Source organism: Falco cherrug, chromosome 6 (genome assembly GCF_023634085.1).
Source record: "Falco cherrug isolate bFalChe1 chromosome 6, bFalChe1.pri, whole genome shotgun sequence".
Classification (NCBI taxonomy): Eukaryota; Metazoa; Chordata; class Aves; order Falconiformes; family Falconidae; genus Falco; species Falco cherrug.
Genome location: NC_073702.1, coordinates 81834607 through 81852383, shown reverse-complemented (window position 1 = coordinate 81852383; position 17777 = coordinate 81834607). Strand labels below are relative to the sequence as shown.

The 17777-nt window shown below is 46.5% G+C and overlaps 1 protein-coding gene across 1 annotated transcript in view; it reads right to left on the bottom strand.

Annotated features, from left to right (window-relative positions):
• SLC35F3 (solute carrier family 35 member F3) overlaps positions 1-15724 on the bottom strand; it is a 70972-nt gene extending 55248 nt beyond the window's left edge. The window contains exon 1 of the mRNA XM_055714277.1: positions 15513-15724. Within this exon, the coding sequence (XP_055570252.1) occupies positions 15513-15588 (76 nt within the window). The 5' untranslated portion in view covers positions 15589-15724. The remainder of the gene's footprint in view (positions 1-15512) is intronic.
• Between the last annotated feature and the right edge of the window lie 2053 nt (positions 15725-17777).

The following is a 17777-nucleotide window of genomic DNA, read 5'->3' as shown; positions in this document are numbered from 1 at the left end:
CTGGGCACAGAAGAGACGAATCCAGGCAGCCAGGGTGCCAAGTGAGAGTTTAGGAGGCGTTTGTGGCACTGTGTCAGTGCAGGGAAGAGCTTTCCTCCACTCAGTTTACATTTTTGAGACTACTTGGACAGACAGGCAAAAATGTTTCTCCTCCTAGAAAACAGCCAGCAAGGTACCTGCTGTCCCTGTCCTCTGCCGTTATTGCCCCATGAAGCAGCAAACCAGGATTTAAACCCCTCCTGCTCAAGAAAATTAACATTAGGGAACATCCTTAAGCCCTTAGGGTATATGATGTCTCAAGATGAGTAGGTTCTCTGAACCAACGTTGAAACTATGTTATTTTTTCTAATATTAGAATTGTTCATTGAGACAGCAAGACACCTTGTCTGGCCCTCTGGCCCAGTAGTCTTGGCAATCACTGAAAAGGGGGAAAATCACAACTATATCATCTGATGCACCAGACATTCAACATAAAATAATGAACTGTTTAATGGACACCCCACAACAGACACTGTGGTGAAGATCTTCTCCCACCAAGGGCTGAAGCTGCCCGCCCTGCTCCTCCTCGTTCTGTGCACATATGCTGAGTCAGCAGTCCACTTGGACAGCTTGCTTGAATATCAATGCCTTTTGACTCTGTTTCATGGCAGTTACTTCCTATAAAATAAAGCCAAATGGGCACAGCCTTTTCCAGTGGATGCAGCGCTGTCCTGAAGGATATCTGGGACATAATCTGCCCCCAAAAGCCAGACTGTCTTTGGAAACAGTGGACACTACAGATGATGCACACCCATGTGGTCTCATCCTCTCATTTACTGTGCTGGGGACTTGTCTGCCAGCTGGCATGCATAACAGAGCTGTAGCTCTCGTGCCCAGTCCCTGTGTTCCATGGGGACATTTTTCTCACCCAAACCACAGGCTTGCAGATGGGGTGGCATCAAACCCACACATGGATGAAAAGCTCCTCACTTTACACAAAGGCCAGCTGGCAACAGAATACACATGAATTTAAAGATGGCAAAATATCTTTTCAGAATGGATGAGGCAGGACATGAAAAAAAATTATTTCTGGACATCCTCTTCCAGACTTGTAATGGGTTTCTTCCACTGCTCCTTGCAGCAGACTGCTCTGTATGCTACTGTATCCCCCAAAAAACAAATCAAGATGCTGAGACAGAGGAAAAATGCCTATCTTGCTTTTACTAATTTTGGCTTTTCATTCTCCCTTTTGCTCATTCATTTTCCTGTTTCATAAATCCCAACTGGAACCACTCCTCCTCCCTCCCTTTCAGCCCAACCTCTCTCCCATGGCATTCAGAAGGAAAGGAAGGAAGGAAATCACCTCCAGCGCTACTGCCAATGCCCTTACCCATGGGGATTCCCAGCCCTGGTAAACAGCCATCCTTCTGCTTCCTCCACTACAGCTGAGACCCCTCTCAACTGACTCAGATACCTGTGGTAGGGACAGCTATACCGGAGCTACTCACTCCATGCTCCCGACTGAGGCCATAGAGAAAAACGGGCACTGGAAGGCACTACACACCCCACGTAAGGTAGATGCCATAGATAATGTGCTCACTTACTACAGATGTTTGCACTAGGTTAGAGAAAATCCCCCCCAGCAGAGGCAGCACCTTTAAATAGCCTGTCCAGACCACTTCAAAAACGCTTTAAGGCTTAAGACTCCTGTGCACAGCCAGCCAGCTAAAGGCTTACTGCAGGACCGCACTGTACCTCACTGTGTATGTTAAAAATGTGATACTGATAAAAACCAAGGGTGGCATTCATCTTCTCAGTTTGAGACATCTGCTGTGCAGACTTGTGCATCTGAGACAGTGATTTACACTTTCTGTATAGTTAGTAGACAGAAAAAAAGGCATTTCCATAGCACGATTTATCTCCTCCTGAAGTATACAATTAAAACAAGCCAGATGAATCACCCTCTCCAAGTGCTTGTTTCTCTCCACCAGCTCTAAAGTGTCTGGGGTGACAGGCTCAGAAGTAGGTGTCTCTAGTGTAGGTGTCTGAAGCTGGGTGAGATGAGTCCCACCTCTCCACTGCTGCTGTCAGGAACAGAGAGTAAAGCCACCGCAGACAGCACTGGTGGGCTCAGAGCTGCCCGGTCCACAAACATATTTAGCTGTCACCCCTGAACTGCTTTAGCTCTTGCCAGCTAGTCAGCAAATGGGTGAAAGAAGCATTACAAAAGTGCTGGGTGCCCTTGCCAACCCTTCAGAGTGAGAAAGTGACCCTCACAGACCAAGGTCCTGCCTATTAGGGACTGAAACATGAGTCTAATGATAACGCACAACTCCGCCAGCTTCCCCAGGTTATAAATGTGCTTCAGCGTCTTAAACAGCTCTTTAAATCAGGCTTCTGGAAAAAATTCTGACAAAAGGAAGAATCCTCACAGGACTTTTGGCAATTACAAATGAGCCGTCCTCAAGGCATTTCCATTTTGCCAGCCTCTCAAATGTTTTGTAGCTGCTTGGGCATTGCACAGAACAAGTTTGTAAAGCTGGCAAAAAGACATGTTTATCATAAATAGGGGAGAAGGAGGTAAGTCCTGTGAGACAGTGCGTAATCCTCAGCGTGGTTAGAGCTCTAGAAATGTGTGCCATGCAGGGGGATCAGAGCTGGACACTACCCAAGGCACATTCTCACAACCCTGAATGCTGTGTGACTTCCTCTTCACCCAATGATTACTACATGGAGGGCTCAGTGGGAGACAGTTAGTTCCCACACAATTAATTACTTATAAGTTACAAACATACCTAAGAACACACACAGTGATTTCTGGTGGTGGTTTTCTGGACACACAATACTATCTGCCTCAGTAGCTGACTCCCAAACTCCTCAAAATGTTTTTATCCCATTCCTGTCTACCACACTAGCTATGCGTTATTTAGCTGTACAGGATTTTTGAGCTCAGCTGTTAAAAAACACCTGAGGCATCATCCTGTGAAGAGAAGATGAACTGCCAAATCCATAAAGTGATATACATCTCTAATTGCCACTGTGGTTGTCTAAATCTGAAATGTTGATATTCATTCAGATACATTGCCCAGGTATTTTCTTCACAGCAGTCAGGTTAAAGAGTGAGGTCTTATGGACTCATCTGTCGCCTGGCAGGTACCTAGTAGCTTGTGCAGCTTTCTCATGCCATTATCAATGATGACCTCTCCTTGCACAGGTTATCCTGATAGCTGGTTTCAAGGAACTGTTAATATCTCATTTCAGAAGCCAGTAATCTCCATGTTAACAACCTTTCCCAAGGCCTGCATCTCTGCTGCACAGATCAGTAATGAGAATACACACAGCCCAACTCCTGCATCAAGGAACATTCCCTCCTTCCCTGAATTAGCTTTAGCTTTGCCAAAACTGCTTGCACCAGCTGTATCCTCTTCCCGATCCCAATAGAGCTCCTCAGATGCCAAAGAATCTGTTCCTGAGCATGCCTGAGCACAATGACTCCTAAGCAGGTTTGTGCCTCCCTTACGCCCAGACTCTCAGGATTCAGACACCTGAGAGTTTCCATCTCTCATTTTAAGAGTCATCTCCAAGAAATACTTCCATTCTGTATTTGAAGCAGTATTGGAACAAGGCCTAGAGTCTCTCTTTTTCTCCTCTGGGAAAATGGCCTCTTTATTTCATGCTTTTCCCAATAAATAAGGATTTTCATGCTTTTCCCAATAAATTAGGATAGCTTGAGCCGATCGACTTTGCTGCTGTCTAGGTTCGCCTGGCCTTGGAGGACCTGTGGATTAGGGCACCCTCCTGGGCAGATGGGATCCCTGCTCCTTCTAGCACAGGGGGTGGAAGGCTGCTCTACACACTGAGCTACTGAAGAGGAGCATGCACACCACCTCCACTTTTTGAAGGAAAGGGTTCAGCCACTTAGCTGCCAACTCAGCTGTGAAACAGAGTGGTAAGTGCTAGGAAGAGTGAACAACAGTGAGGAACAGGCATCTTAGCACAGCATAAAGCACACGTCTCTGCTCAGCGTTAGTACCCAGCAAGCTACATGATTCATCTTGCAGCCTCACCAGTGTCCTCCGGTGGGAGTCAACAGGCACACTGATAAAGGAGATGCAGCTTCCCGTTCTAGGTTTTTAAGGGGCTTCCGACAAAATCCCACTCCAGAGGGCCTTACAGAAAACAAGCAGCCAGGGAAGGTGCTGGAATGGGTAACAGGCTCAGTACAAGACAGGAAACCAGTGAGGAGTGCATCCAGCAATGGGGAAAGCAGCTGAAGCTCTGCAGAGGTCTGCTGTGGGACCTGTGCTCTTCACCATAACCATAAGTAACCTGACCAAGAGGGCGAGCCACGAGGTGGCAAAGTTTCCTAATGACATGAAGTTAGGGTGAGAGCCAGCTGTGAGGGATAACAGGCTACATGACTGGGTCACAACTCGGCAGATGGAGAGCTGGGCCAATAAAGAGGTGCAGGTGGCAGTAAGCAACCCACATGCTGCATGCTCAGTGATGGGCTCTGGCTCTTGCCACCAGGGATCCTGAGCCTTTCACAGGCTGCTCCACAAAAAGGGCAACTCAGTGTTCAGGAGCAGCCAAAAAAGCAAAATAACTGCTAAAAATTACTAGGAACAAAGCAGAAAACAGAGAAAAATGTTTTGTTTTTTTTTCCTGCATCTGGGGAACTGCAGCTGTCAGCACACCCACACTGTGAGAGATGCATCTCAGGCTAGAAAATTTATCTTCCTGACCAATTCCACCAAGCTGGAGACAGGACCAGACAGACCTTTGGTCAGGCCCCATATGGCAGCTGTGCATGTAGTCACAGAGGGAAATTGCTCTTGGGCTCCCACAGGGAAGCTGTGAGTCCCCACGGGTGGCTGGCAGATGGGACTGCACCACTTGGTGTTGCAACGACTTTGGGTTTGCACGCATTTCCCCAACTTTCCAAACATGGACGGTGCTGAAGGTCTAACAGATCAGTATTATAGTTTTTAATGAATACCAATTAATGTATCGTAATGGAAAAATGACAAAACCCCATAAACCTTTATTAAATCAGTTTTTAAATAAGAATATTTGGTCAAAATGGCATTGCACATATGGATTTTTAGATGCTATTCGTGAAACTGTAAAAGTTTAAAGCACTTTCTTTAAATACTTTGCTTTTACAGTAACAGATAAAAATAATGTTACTTAATTCGAACATGGAAAGGAATGGCTAAATTAAGAATGAATCAATACAGCAGACAGTTTTAAAATCCACAGTAGAGGCTATTTTAAAGAACAAAATCAGGGTATTAACCTATTAGGTCAGAAGGTCTGAATTGGCTTGAGCCTACAGAGTAAGGGATGTAGGTATCTGGAAATGGGGAAAACTGCATGAACACAGATTCAAAGCAAGACAAATGCATTCTGAGTTCAGACCCGCTTTTGCTATTGGAACTCATAATATAAATTAACTAATTATACAAAGTACAGTGTTACGATAATCTATGCAGGACATTCAAACTTGTCTGTTCATCTGACCTTAATTTCAGCAGGGCAGGAACCAGGTCTGCTGGCTCACTATCACAATCAAGATGATTCTCCTTCTCTTGGCTGTGGAAATCTGTCCCATATCGCTGACACCACCAGGTTATCCATATATCTTAACTTGTACCAAATAGGCACAAGTTTCTTGTAACTGGTACTCCCAAATCCTAAAGTATTATTCACAGATACAGTGTTTTCTATCACTAATGGTTATCATATGTTAATTCCTTTTTTTATCCTCTGTTAAGAGTTAGAATTAAATAATCTGCATGTATTTGCTGAAGTATGCTGAATTCTCATCCTCAGCATACATATGCCTTTCTTCCTCTGTCAAATACTCCAGGAAAGCTTCCCACAAAATATATATTCCAATTCTTGCTAGTGATACAGAGAGAGCTGAAAAATTATCAGCTCCATACTGTAGCAATTTGGACTTCAATCCATTTAATTGATAGAATTATAGAATCATAGAACGGTTTGGGTTAGAAGGGACCACGAAGATCATCTAGTTCCAATCCCCCTGACATGGGCAGGGACACCTTCCACTAGAGCAGGTTGCTCAAAGCCCCGTCCAGCCTGGCCTTGGACACTGCCAGGGATGGGGCATCCACAGTTCCTCTGGGCAACCTGTTTCCATGCCTCAACACCCTCACAGTGAAGATTTTCTCCTTAATATTTAATCTAAATGTATCCTCTTTCGGTTTAAAGCCATTACTCCTTGTCCTATCTCTACATGTCCCTGTAAAAAGTTCCTCTCCAGCTTTCTTGAAGGGCCTTTTTAGGTACTGGAAGGCTGCTATAAGGTCTCCCCAGAGCCTTCTCTACTCCAGGCTGAACAACCCCAAGTCTCTCAGCCTGCCTTCATCGGAGAGGCATTCCAGCCCTCTGATCATCTTCGTGGCCCTCCTCTGGACCCGCTCCAGCAGGTCCATGTCCTTCTCATGCTGGGGTCCCCAGAGCTGGATGCAGTGCTCCAGGTGGGGTCCCATGAGAGCGGAGCAGAGGGGGAGAATCACCTCCCTCGACCTGCCGGCCACGCATCTTTGGATGCAGCCCAGCACACGGTCAGCTTTCTGGGCTGCAGGCACACCTTGCTGGGCCGTGTTGAGCTTCGGATCAACCAGCACCCCCAAGCCTTTCTCCCCAGGGCTGCTCTCAAACCATTCTCTGCCCAGCCTGTATTTGTGCTCGGGATTGCCCCGACCCACATGCAGGACTTTGTACCTGGCCTTGTTGAACTTAATGAGGTTTGCACAGGCCCACCTCTCAAGCCTGTCAGGGTACCTCTGGATGGCATCCCTTCCCTCCAGCGTGTTGATCACACCACATAGCTTGGTGTCATCAGCAGACTTGCTGAGGTTGTGCTCAATCTCAGTGTCTATGTTGCCAACAAAGATATTAAACAGTGCTGGTCCCAGTACAGACTGCTGAGGAATGCCACTTGTCACTGGTCTCCACTTGGTCATCAAGCTGTTGACTGCAACTCTTTGAATGCAACCATCCATCTGATTCATTATCCACAAAGTGGTCCATCCATCGTATCCATGTCTCTCCATTTTAGAGACAAGGATGTTGTGTGGGACAGTATCAAATGCTTTGCACAAGTCCAGGTAGATTAACTCATTTGCTCTTCCCTCATCCACCAATGCCGTATCCCTGTCGTAGAAGGCCACCGCATTCGTCTGGCACTATTTTCCCTTAGTGAAGCCATGTTGGCTGTCACCAATCATGTCCTTATTTTCCATGTGCCTTAGCATAGTTCCTAGGAGGATCCGCTCCATGATCTTGCTGGGCACAGAGATGAGACTCACCAGCTTGTAGTTTCCTGGGTCTTCCTTTCTTCCCTTTCTAAAAATGGGGGCTACATTTCCCCTTTTCCAGACTTCCATGACTTCTCAAGTATGACGGATAGTGGCTTAGCCACTTCATCCGCCACTTCCCTCAGGACCTGCAGATGCATTTCATCAGGTCCCATGAACTTGTGCACCTTCAGGTTCCTTAGATGGTCTCAGACCTGATCTTCTCCTGCAGTGGGTGGTTCTTCATTCTCAGTCCCTGACTTTGCCTTCTGCAACTTGGGCGATGTGGCTGGAGCACTTGCTGGTGAAGACTGAAGTGAAAAATTCACTGAGTACCCTCAGCATTCTCCATGTCCTGGGTAACCAGGTAACCGGGTATGTTTCCTTCCAGAGATGGCTTACATTTTCCTTAGTCTTCCTTTTATCACCAGCGTACCTATAGAACCTTTTCTTGTTGCCCCTTGATGTCTCCGGCCAGATTTCATTCTATCAGGGCTTTAGCTTTCCTAACCTGTCCCTGGCTGCTTGGACAATTTCTCTGCATTCCTCCCAGGCATCTTCAGAGGTGACTGCTTAGAAATTCTATTAAAAGTGCTGCATTTGAATGGGCCTCATTAAAATATGATATTCTACTTTGAATTTTGTGGGGTGGGGTGTTCTCCTAAATACTGTCCTTTTTATTATTAATCAGAATGCATGACTGCAGTCCAGAGTGAAAATTGGAAGATACTGGGTGCTTATACTGTATCAGCATTGTGGTACTGGAAAGTAACAACCATAAAAGCATGTAAAGAATAATTCTGACTAGCGAGATACACATTCTTGATAGTATGGAAAAACATACTTTTGTTTTTAGTGCTCTGCATTCCCTTCTTGAATAAAAATTGGACCAAAGCTTACAGTGAGTTACCTGGCGAGGTCACTGGGAGTTTTGTCATTTACTTTGAATACATCTCTGTGGAAGCAGAACTTCCATTAGAACAAAAATAAGCTATGACAAAAACTGTATTCTGGGCAAATTTTGATCAGAGTGTGTGCAAATTTCACCCTGAACAAAGATTTGAGAGATGAGTGTCTGTTCTGGTGAAAGAACAAGACTGGATTCTCTGCAGGGAACTACTGTATTAATTAGCAAGGCATTTGAGTGCCACGTGTCTTTCTTGAGTAACAGTTTTATTTCCAAGGGACTTCAACTACTCATACGAATATAAATAGCACATTTATATCAGTACATATATACATGCATTTGTATTAAGAGGTGAGTTCATGCTAACTGTGGAGGCTATGCTGGCTGCGTTTTATCAAAAACAAGACGATGTTCTTTCTCCCTTAGAGAGCTTTCCAAAATTCGGAGTTACTTGGTTTGCAAGTAAAGAGTTTTAGACAGAAGACTCTGCTATAGCCCACTGGTTTCTTGCATACTGAATTCTAACTCCAATTGATAGTTCTCTTAGAAGCTAAAGGGTTGACCTGCTATTGAACCTCAAATACAATACTTTTTTTAGGTTCTAAGTTTAGAACAAGATGGTTAGAGCATCTGTTCTCTGTCAATCAATACCAAGATATTAGCGTGGACTTGACATGGGCTTGAGTGTGCTCACAGTGGCTGGAGCAATGCACATATATCCAGAGAAGTTCCCACATGATTTGCTGCTCAAGGATCTACCAGAAGAAAGAAGAGGATGCCTCCTCACCTCTCATTGGCAAGGTCAGCAAAAGCTGGGTCTCCTTTGATAACAAAGCTTTGGCTAGATCCATGTTGGCACCCAGGCACTGGGTATAAATGAACAAAAATACATTACATGCAAAAATTCTAGTTTCTATTTTCTGTCTGATACATGCTCTTCCTCTTTTCAGTGAGAAAGGCTTTTGGCAACCCGCTATTCCTCACTTGTTTTGATCAGCTGCAGAAGACAGACTCATGCCTTTTTTCAGCCATAAATACAATACTACCCTTGCTGAGACTTCCCGTAGGGAATTTGAGGTGATTGTGGAAAAGGCATTTCTAGATCATACTTTCTCACTTCTGTATTCTCCATGACTGAATTACAAGGCTTATGGGACCCATGGGGTTTTTTGTTTATTTTATTTCACTTGAGGAGGTTTGGGGTCAGAAATAGTGATACTGAGCAAAAGGTATACTTATTGTTTCAAGAAGAGTCAAGATCTAACTTTTGTATAACCAAAGGATGCTAGATCGCAGGGCAAAATTCATGTCTTGAGTAGGACTCACAGATTTTCCACGCTAGGCACCCCTGCATTATGCAGGGCTAATAATGGTAATAATTATACTATTACAGAGTGGATCCATGTTCCTGGAACTGTGCAGTTAACATCTGAGGCGGCACCTGGCTTCTTTAATACATGGTGCCTACACATTTGGTGGGCAGCTCTGCCTAAAAGCAAGCCATCTCCGCACGGCTAAAAACACCTTGTTTCCTGTTGCCTTTGATCTTACGCTGCAGTGGCTGTCAGCAAAACCCAGTGAAGATTACTAAGTAAACCTACCCTTTTATTGGCCAAATTCCTGCTTCCGCAGGATGCTATCCAGGTCTGCAGAGGCATCTCATGGTTTATAATTAACAAAGATTAACTGGGCTGTGGACTAAAGGTTGGTGATGGTGCTCTAGCAAAGTAGAGGGAGCTGCTTACTATATAAGTGAATGTGCTGAGTATGATGTGCTAGGAAAGCTATAACATAAATAACGCTATACATGAGGCTTATAACTGGGAAATTGCTGGGGAACACCTGTTGAACTATCATAGACCTTCATGTTGAACTGCTGGTCTTTTCTGAACTCTGGCTCTTATACTGAACTGCTTCTGTGCTACAAATCCCACTGTTTACAATTGTCAGCCATTAGGAAAGAGGAACAAATTTTCTTTTACAAGAATTATAAAATGAAAATAGGAGACAACGTATGACGCATTCTGGTGACTTAATATTTCTTTTTTACTAGTTCTTGTTTCAACTGCTCATGCAAGAAATCTGTAATTAAATAGGTGGGTTAGCAATCTACTTATTTTTTGAGAGCAAATGCCTAACCTGATTCAGGATGACTAGTAAATGCACCTTGCTCCATTTAGGGATAAGTGGGTGAAATATAATTTTCTGTGATATACGGAAGGTCTGAGAAGATGATCCAATGGTTGCTGTTATTCTCAGGTTCTGTCACTGTAAAAGAAACTATGGTTTGTCCATAGTCTGTACATACCGGCTCATTTTAACCACTGAAGTAAGGAAGCTTGGATATATATTTAATAGCTTATTTTTCTGCTTCATGATGCATTAAAGCTCCTGCTCTGGCATTAGTTTAGTAACATCAAAATGGTCTCATTTTATTTTTGTATGATTTGGAGAGGAGACATACAGTGCAGAAGTAATGAGTCACCTCCAAACTTATAGCTTATGAGTCTGCACAGGCGAGATGGTATACGAAATAACCAGTGGGACACGATCAAAGACAAGCTGGCGGGAATCCCCAGTGAATAAGCCTAGCATAGCTAAGAGCAGCTCATTCTGAGGCTGTTTAAAGCCTAAGAAAGCATGGTACCATTTGGGAAGGGAGCCAGGTGTTATGCAACAAGAAACTCCTCACGTCTTTGGAACAAGATCTTGGATATCTGCTCAAATATGCTGTTGTGTTAACTGAAAACACTGCAAATAACAGGAAAATTGGGCAAAAGTTGTCCTGGGGCAAAGCCAGAGTGTAATTACTGCCTGTGTGCACTTAACACTCAGTACTCACAATAAACATGGAAGACAGCATCGCTTTTCCATCAGGGGAGTAAGTCACATTGACTTTACCCTGTAATAACAGAGCACATGCTGGCAAGGTACTGTGGAAAAGCAGACACACAGCATGTTTACACCCCCATTCATGCCTGTAGCTGCACACAAACCTGTTACCATTACCTTCACCCCCAGATCATTCACTCCATCCCAGCTCTGGTCGGGACCAAGTGAAAGCTGCTACCACGCAGCAAGCACAAGGTGGTTTTGATGGTCTCTGTCCTGATTGTGAACGTTCACATTGAAGACTGTCTTCTGTGTAGAAAGACAGCCTGAACAAAAGTGAACATTTTGCAAGTTAACTACTCCGCGCAGAAGCCAGCACACCTTCCTTGCAAAGGCTGCTTCAGCAGGGAAGCGCACACAAACCAACCCTGGCCAAGCCACCGAACCCCCAGCTGCTCCTGCTCTCCAGCTGCTCCTGTGTCCTAGAATGGGCGAGCACTACTATTTCTAGAATGTGCAGCTCTCACATAAAAAAACTAACTCCTGGGTGAGATTTTCACAGGGTCTGCGCTAGTGCTCAGTCCAAGCACAAACAAGCATCACCTGGCTACCAGATCCTTTAGATGCCACCAGCAGAACACTGCTAATAGTTAAACAGTATTTATCCAGTTATGCAGCATTTGAGCTTATTTCTCCAGAGGAAAGTTTTAGTAGGAACCTGAAGTGACTGATTTCAGTAAAAGAAGTCCTCTCCCACCCCTACTGCACCCACTCATGGCAGTGCCCTCCCACAGCCACAAAACATGTGTGGGATGTTTGGGGGTCTGTTCCTATCTACTGTAGTTCTTTTCTTGCCTCCTCTGTGAAAAAATGTGCTGCTTGTTTTTAGACAAGTTGCTTCATTCTGCAGTTTCTCGGCTGCTCCATCTGCAAAATGAGGATAATAAGAATCGCAGCTCTTAAGGAAGCCGACTGCCACTCATGAAAGTTTTTGCTGTGCTTGGGATCTTCAGTTTGTTCTTGCTAAAGAAGTGAAAAAGGTTTATTATTAAAGTGATTACAGTGTTGATAAGCCTGTGATGAATTCCTTGCAGGCATGCAAATACATTAAAGGCCACATCCACTTCTTATTTGTACTTGTACAAATTCCCTACAACTCCAGTGATGCAGACAAGGTTACTCCAGCTGAGCATGTGGCAGAATCCGGTTCCACAGCAACTCAGTTTAGACATTTATGTGCAATAATTGAAAGAAGAGAGGTATCATTTGCCTTATAAGCAACTTTGAATATCACCAGTCACTCTTCCCGACAGAACAGTGCAGAGGGAACGTGCTATACGGGGAGGCTGCAGTACCATTTCCTTGGTGCTGGAAGCCTGGGAATAAGTAGCTCTAAGTAGGGCCTAATTAAGTGGATGATGGGTTTTCTCTGGCAAGGTGACTGTCCTGCAGCTCCTCGCGAAAGCTGATATACCTATCTCTGGAAGATCCCAAGATGCAAAGCAGGGATGGGATCAAGGAAGGGAAGTCAGTCCTCAAAGTACACTGTGCTTTCATGTACAAATTGGGTGAAACCAGTCAGCTGGCTGGTCTGAGAGGAATGGTCACTGGGGTATGGATCAAACTGGTGGGAAAAACAACAGAAAGATGAACAAGCACAAATCATGCACCAAGCCTCCATTTCTCAAAGTATGAAGTGTGTGCAGTGGTACCAGGCACAGAAAACACATGACACGGTTACTGCCTGCCTGAGTAATGCATGTAGATATAGTTGTCTTGAAAAGTGCTGGTACAGCAAGCTCAGAGCATACTGATGATTCAATCTCTGAAATAATTCGAAATGGTAGTCACGCTTCTGAAGGTGCACAAAGTCCTTATCTCCCTTTTAAAGCAAAGAGACTACTGCACTGGCAGGAAAACAGAGGGAATGCTGGAAGGCTTTACAGCAATGCGTATCAATGAAAGGCTCCTCTTGGCTAACTATCCTAGAGTGAAACGTATTCCTAGTGGTTCTGCCAAAGATCCTTGAAATGCTTTGGTGGTGGTTGATAGGGGAGAAAATAATCATAACTACAAAGTGGAGGAAAGTTTTTGCCGTCTTGCTCTTGCAGATTTGCAAGGGACTTGGGCTACCAGAGAACTTTAAGAAGGCAAATCTTTGCCAGAGATGCGGCAGCTGGACCAAGGGAAGCAAGCAGTCCACAGTATGCCCACTGCCTCACTTTATTTTTGTCTATAACTACATCTTGGCATTTTCATATGGCTCTGAGCACCAGCTGGCAAAATTAGTCAATATTAGTCTGAAAGGAAATGTTATGAATTCATTTGGAAAAAAAAGCTCTCAGTCTGTTTCATTAAAAGGAAGCAAACAGCAAAGGAAACTCTTACCTGCATCTGTACAACCTCTGGGTCCTATCATACACCATCAAAGCAATTTAGATTTTGATACTGATGATAGAGGAAAAAAGAACCTGAAGTAAAGAACAAAAAGTCCAACTAGGCCAACAAAGTCCCTTGTGGGTGGCAAGGGTATCTGAGAGCTGGTATGCAGAGCAGACATGGAAATGCTTGAAAGGATCCAATTTTACAGCACAGGGAAAGATTGTACTGCCTCTGTTTCTATATAAGGTAGGTAATAAACTGTATTTGAACTGGTAGCAGGGGAATGAGATGACCCACATTTCAAAGCTGGAACCTGATGGGTTATTATTATTTATGATTCATAAAGCATGTGCAGTGCACCAAAAAAAAAAAAAAAAAAAAAAAAAAAAAAAAAAAAAAGGCGAGACATGCTCCCTGCCCAGAGGAGCCTCCAATGCAAACCTTGAGAGAAACATTCTGCTGTGCATGGGGCTAACTCCAAGGGCTGTTTTTTATTCTAATTATAGTGTATGATGATCAGTCCTGCTTTTGTTCCGGTCAGAAAACGGAGATCCCTTTTCCTAGTTCCACAGCAGGTGGTTTTTATATTGGGGGAATGCAACAGTTGTATTTTCCAGGAACTGAAATAACAACCTTCACATACTCCTGATTTTCCACTTTACTTGCTGATTTTAGTTCCTTTCCCCCCTCTGGGGCATTTCTGCATTTTCTCACTTTCTCCTCCACAGAGCTATTGCTACCATTTTTTCTTTTCCCTTCTTCATTCCTCAGTTTTTCAATGTTACTTTTGTTCTTCTTCATGAGCTTTCTATGCCGTCTCACATACATATTTTACCTTACTGTTCAATGATTCCCTTTTTTGAGTTGTTCTTATCTCAACCAACTACCACATCACCTAGTGGATTCCCCAAACCAGTGGCTTTCTCTTCACCCTCCTCTCAGGAACTGAGCTCCATATCCACCCCTCAGATGGACTCTTCTTCCTGACCTGCACCCTCTTTCTGTTCCTCCTGCTTCCGCATCATCCCCTCCATCTCACCTGCTCTGCCTCTCTAGGACATGGCCTACAGGTTTCTACCCAAGGACACAACTCCTCACCCCAGACCTCCCCACCAGCTATGCCCCAAACTTAAGAGCTCTCTGGGAAACCCTCCTGAGCACAGCACTGCCCTTTTCAAGGTCCCCAGCCATGATCCCATAAAGTCTCCAAAGGTCCCCGTGGTCCCTGAAGGTCTGCTAATCCCCCCACTGCTGTTGAGCTCCTGCTGTTGTCCCTCCTGGCCACAGAGCCCCAACCCCAGTACTACCATGTAGCTGGATTGGCAACTAGAGGTGAGAACAGATGGTTGGGATGTGGGGCTGTGTTCCTTCCATCAGGAGTCAAATCTGGCCAGCACCTCCCTCCCTCTTGCCAAGGGTCCCACCTGGCAGGTACTTGCCCAGGGGCTTGGGGGCTGCTCCCAGGCCCCGAGGGGAGCTTCTGGAGAGGAGCGCTGCCTTTGGAGTGTGGGGGGGGACAGAGCTGGAGCAGAGCAGGGCAGGGGACTGCGGTGGGCGCTGGCGATGCCAGGCGGCTAGGGACCTGTGTGACCCATGGGCGGGCGGCGGGGTCGTGCGGCTTCCCCGCCGCCGGGTATCGCTCCGGCACCGCACCCAGCCTCCCCGGCGCATCCCCGTTCGAGGTACCCAGCTTCTCCGGAGCATCCCCGTTCGCGGTACTCAGCCTCCCCGGCGCATCCCGGCTCGGGGTACTCAGCCTCCCTGGCGCATCCCCGTTCGCGGTACCCAGCTTCCCCGGAGCATCCCCTTTCGCGGTACTCATCAGCCTCCCCGGAGCATCCCCGTTCCCGGTACTCAGCCTCCCCGGAGCATCCCCGTTCGCGGTACCCAGCTTCCCCGGAGCATCCCCGTTCGCGGTACTCATCAGCCTCCCCGGAGCATTCCCGTTCCCGGTACTCAGCCTCCCCGGAGCATCCCCGTTCGCGGTACTCAGCCTCCCCGGAGCATCCCCCATCGCGGTACCCGGTCTCCCCGGGATACCCCCGTGACGGTACCCTCGTCCCGCTCCTAGCGTCGGCGTTTACCTTCCACTTTGGTGAGGGTGAGGACGGGGCTGTTGCAGGCGCTGAGAGGGGCCACCCTAGCCGAGTGCTTCTTCATGGCGAGCCCGTCGCCGGCGGCAGCTCCCCGCCGCCCCGCGCCTACATCCTGGCGCCGCCGGAGCCCTCCTCGGCGGCGCCCCCCGGTACGGCTCCCGGCCCGCCGCCCTCTGCCGCAGCACCGGGCGGCGGCGGGGGCTGGGGCTCGCCCGCCCGCCCGCCCGCTGCTGCTCGGGGCTGCTGCAAACCCGACGTCACCGGCACGGCCCCCCCCGCCCGCCCCCCGGGCTCCCGGGGCCGCCCTCCGGGTCGAGGTGGGGGGTGGCGCCCGGGCTCCGCGGTGAGGGGCGCTGCGGAGTTCCCCCGGGCGGCTGTGCCCGCTGCGGGGCCGGGGCGCCTTCCCGGGCACCGCTCCGGCAGGCACGCAGGAACTCGGCCCCTAATGCGGCTGCGGCCACCGCTCCGCTCCGCTCCGCTGCCGCCGCTGTGCCTGCGCCTCCCGGAGCCAGCCGGGCTCCCGGCCCCGCCGGCTTCTGCTGCCGCTGGGCTGCTGCACCGCACGGAACGGGCTCCCGGCTGCCCATGCCCTGCTTAGCTCCCTTCTTACTGTCTTACGGGAAAGGGTAATTTACACTCTCCACACCAATGTTTTTTTTGCCCGTATTCTACCTCTCCTTCATTTTCCTTCAAGTCCAGTCACCATCCTGGATCGGTTTTCATCCCTGCCTTTAATAATTTTCCCCATCCTTTCCCCAGCCTTTCTGTTCCTGCTGTGTCCTTTCTAAGAGGGAGACCAAAATTAGACACAGCAGTCAAGATGAGGATGCACCATCGATTTATCAATAATATTCCAATACTTTCAGTAGCATACTCGACAGCTTTCTTAACACAGCTTGCCAACTTCTTTTTGAGGCACGAAACAAAATACCTCCACACCTACACACAAGTTAAATAAAATGTCTTTCACAATGGGATGCTGCTCGTACGTAGCAACTTTTTATGGTGGCTTTTTTTCAGTAACGATTTTAAGACCCCCAGTCATGACACACCAACAATGTGCGGTAGATTTACTTTTCTATGAAAAAGTCGAACTGGTATTAATTAACAAGACAATGCAAGTGGATCTGGGAGAGACGACAACCCAGTGAATCAATATGAAACATGTAGAAAAGATTATATCACTGGAAGCAATGAACCAGATTCCACAAGATGCCGAGCACGGTGAGCCCAGCACCCTTTACTCCTGGTGATTTCTTCTGTAGGTACGAAAATACTTAGCACTTTTAACAGGTTCCAATACAAGATGCGTCAGCAAAGATGCAAATACTCAACGTTTCCTAAGATTTGGTCAAATTAAAATGAGTGTACTTTGCAAACCAGACCGGGCAGCCATCAATACTCCACAAACATTCCAAAGTATTTGTTAATTATATAAATAGCAGCTATTGAAAAGCAGCCTCGACAGACTGTTCAGCAAATGGTGGGAAAAAACCACCCTACTTGTGCCCGCCCGCTGGACAGCTCTGTGTATTTAAGAAGCGAGCTGCCTTGGTGGGTCAGACTCGCACTGTTCATTTGCACAGGTCTCATCTGCTGATCTGCAGTCTGATGAAGCTCAGGGGTGGCTTGTATTTCCTATGCCTCTTCTGTGTCAGCCTTCGGGATGAGCTTTGTAAAAAAAAAATTAAAAAAATCATCGGGCCCCTTTCAAACTGATCCTTCTGGAGAGTATATTCATGTGCTCAGTGCTAAGACCACAAAAGCTCAGCTTGGTCAAATGAAAAAAAACTACCCCTGGCTTTCATGGTTATTTCCAGGCCTTCTTAGTAGAATTACTGGATCCATTCAGGTTTTTGTGATGTTACAGATCATAGGCATGTTGGGAACTGGGGCTCCATCTTGTTTCACTGCTTCATCTCAGAATCCAATTAGTTCCTGATTTTTGAAAGAAGTTACATAAAAAGGGGCAGATTTCACCTCACATGGTTGTGTCCATGAAATATTTTAAAATGTTGCTATACCTTTTATCTGAGGATTTCAAAGCACATTATAAAATATTAATTCATATTACGCTGCCTCTGTGAAGAAACATCAGGCTCACTGGTGGATAAAATCGAGCCACAGAGTTTAAGCAATTCTGTCAGATGATCAGTACCACCAGAACCCAGATAACCCTGGCTAGCTTCTGCTCTCAGCAGAAGATCCTTCTGATCCTTCCAGGATCATCTGAGCCTCTGCTATGTAAGCAGG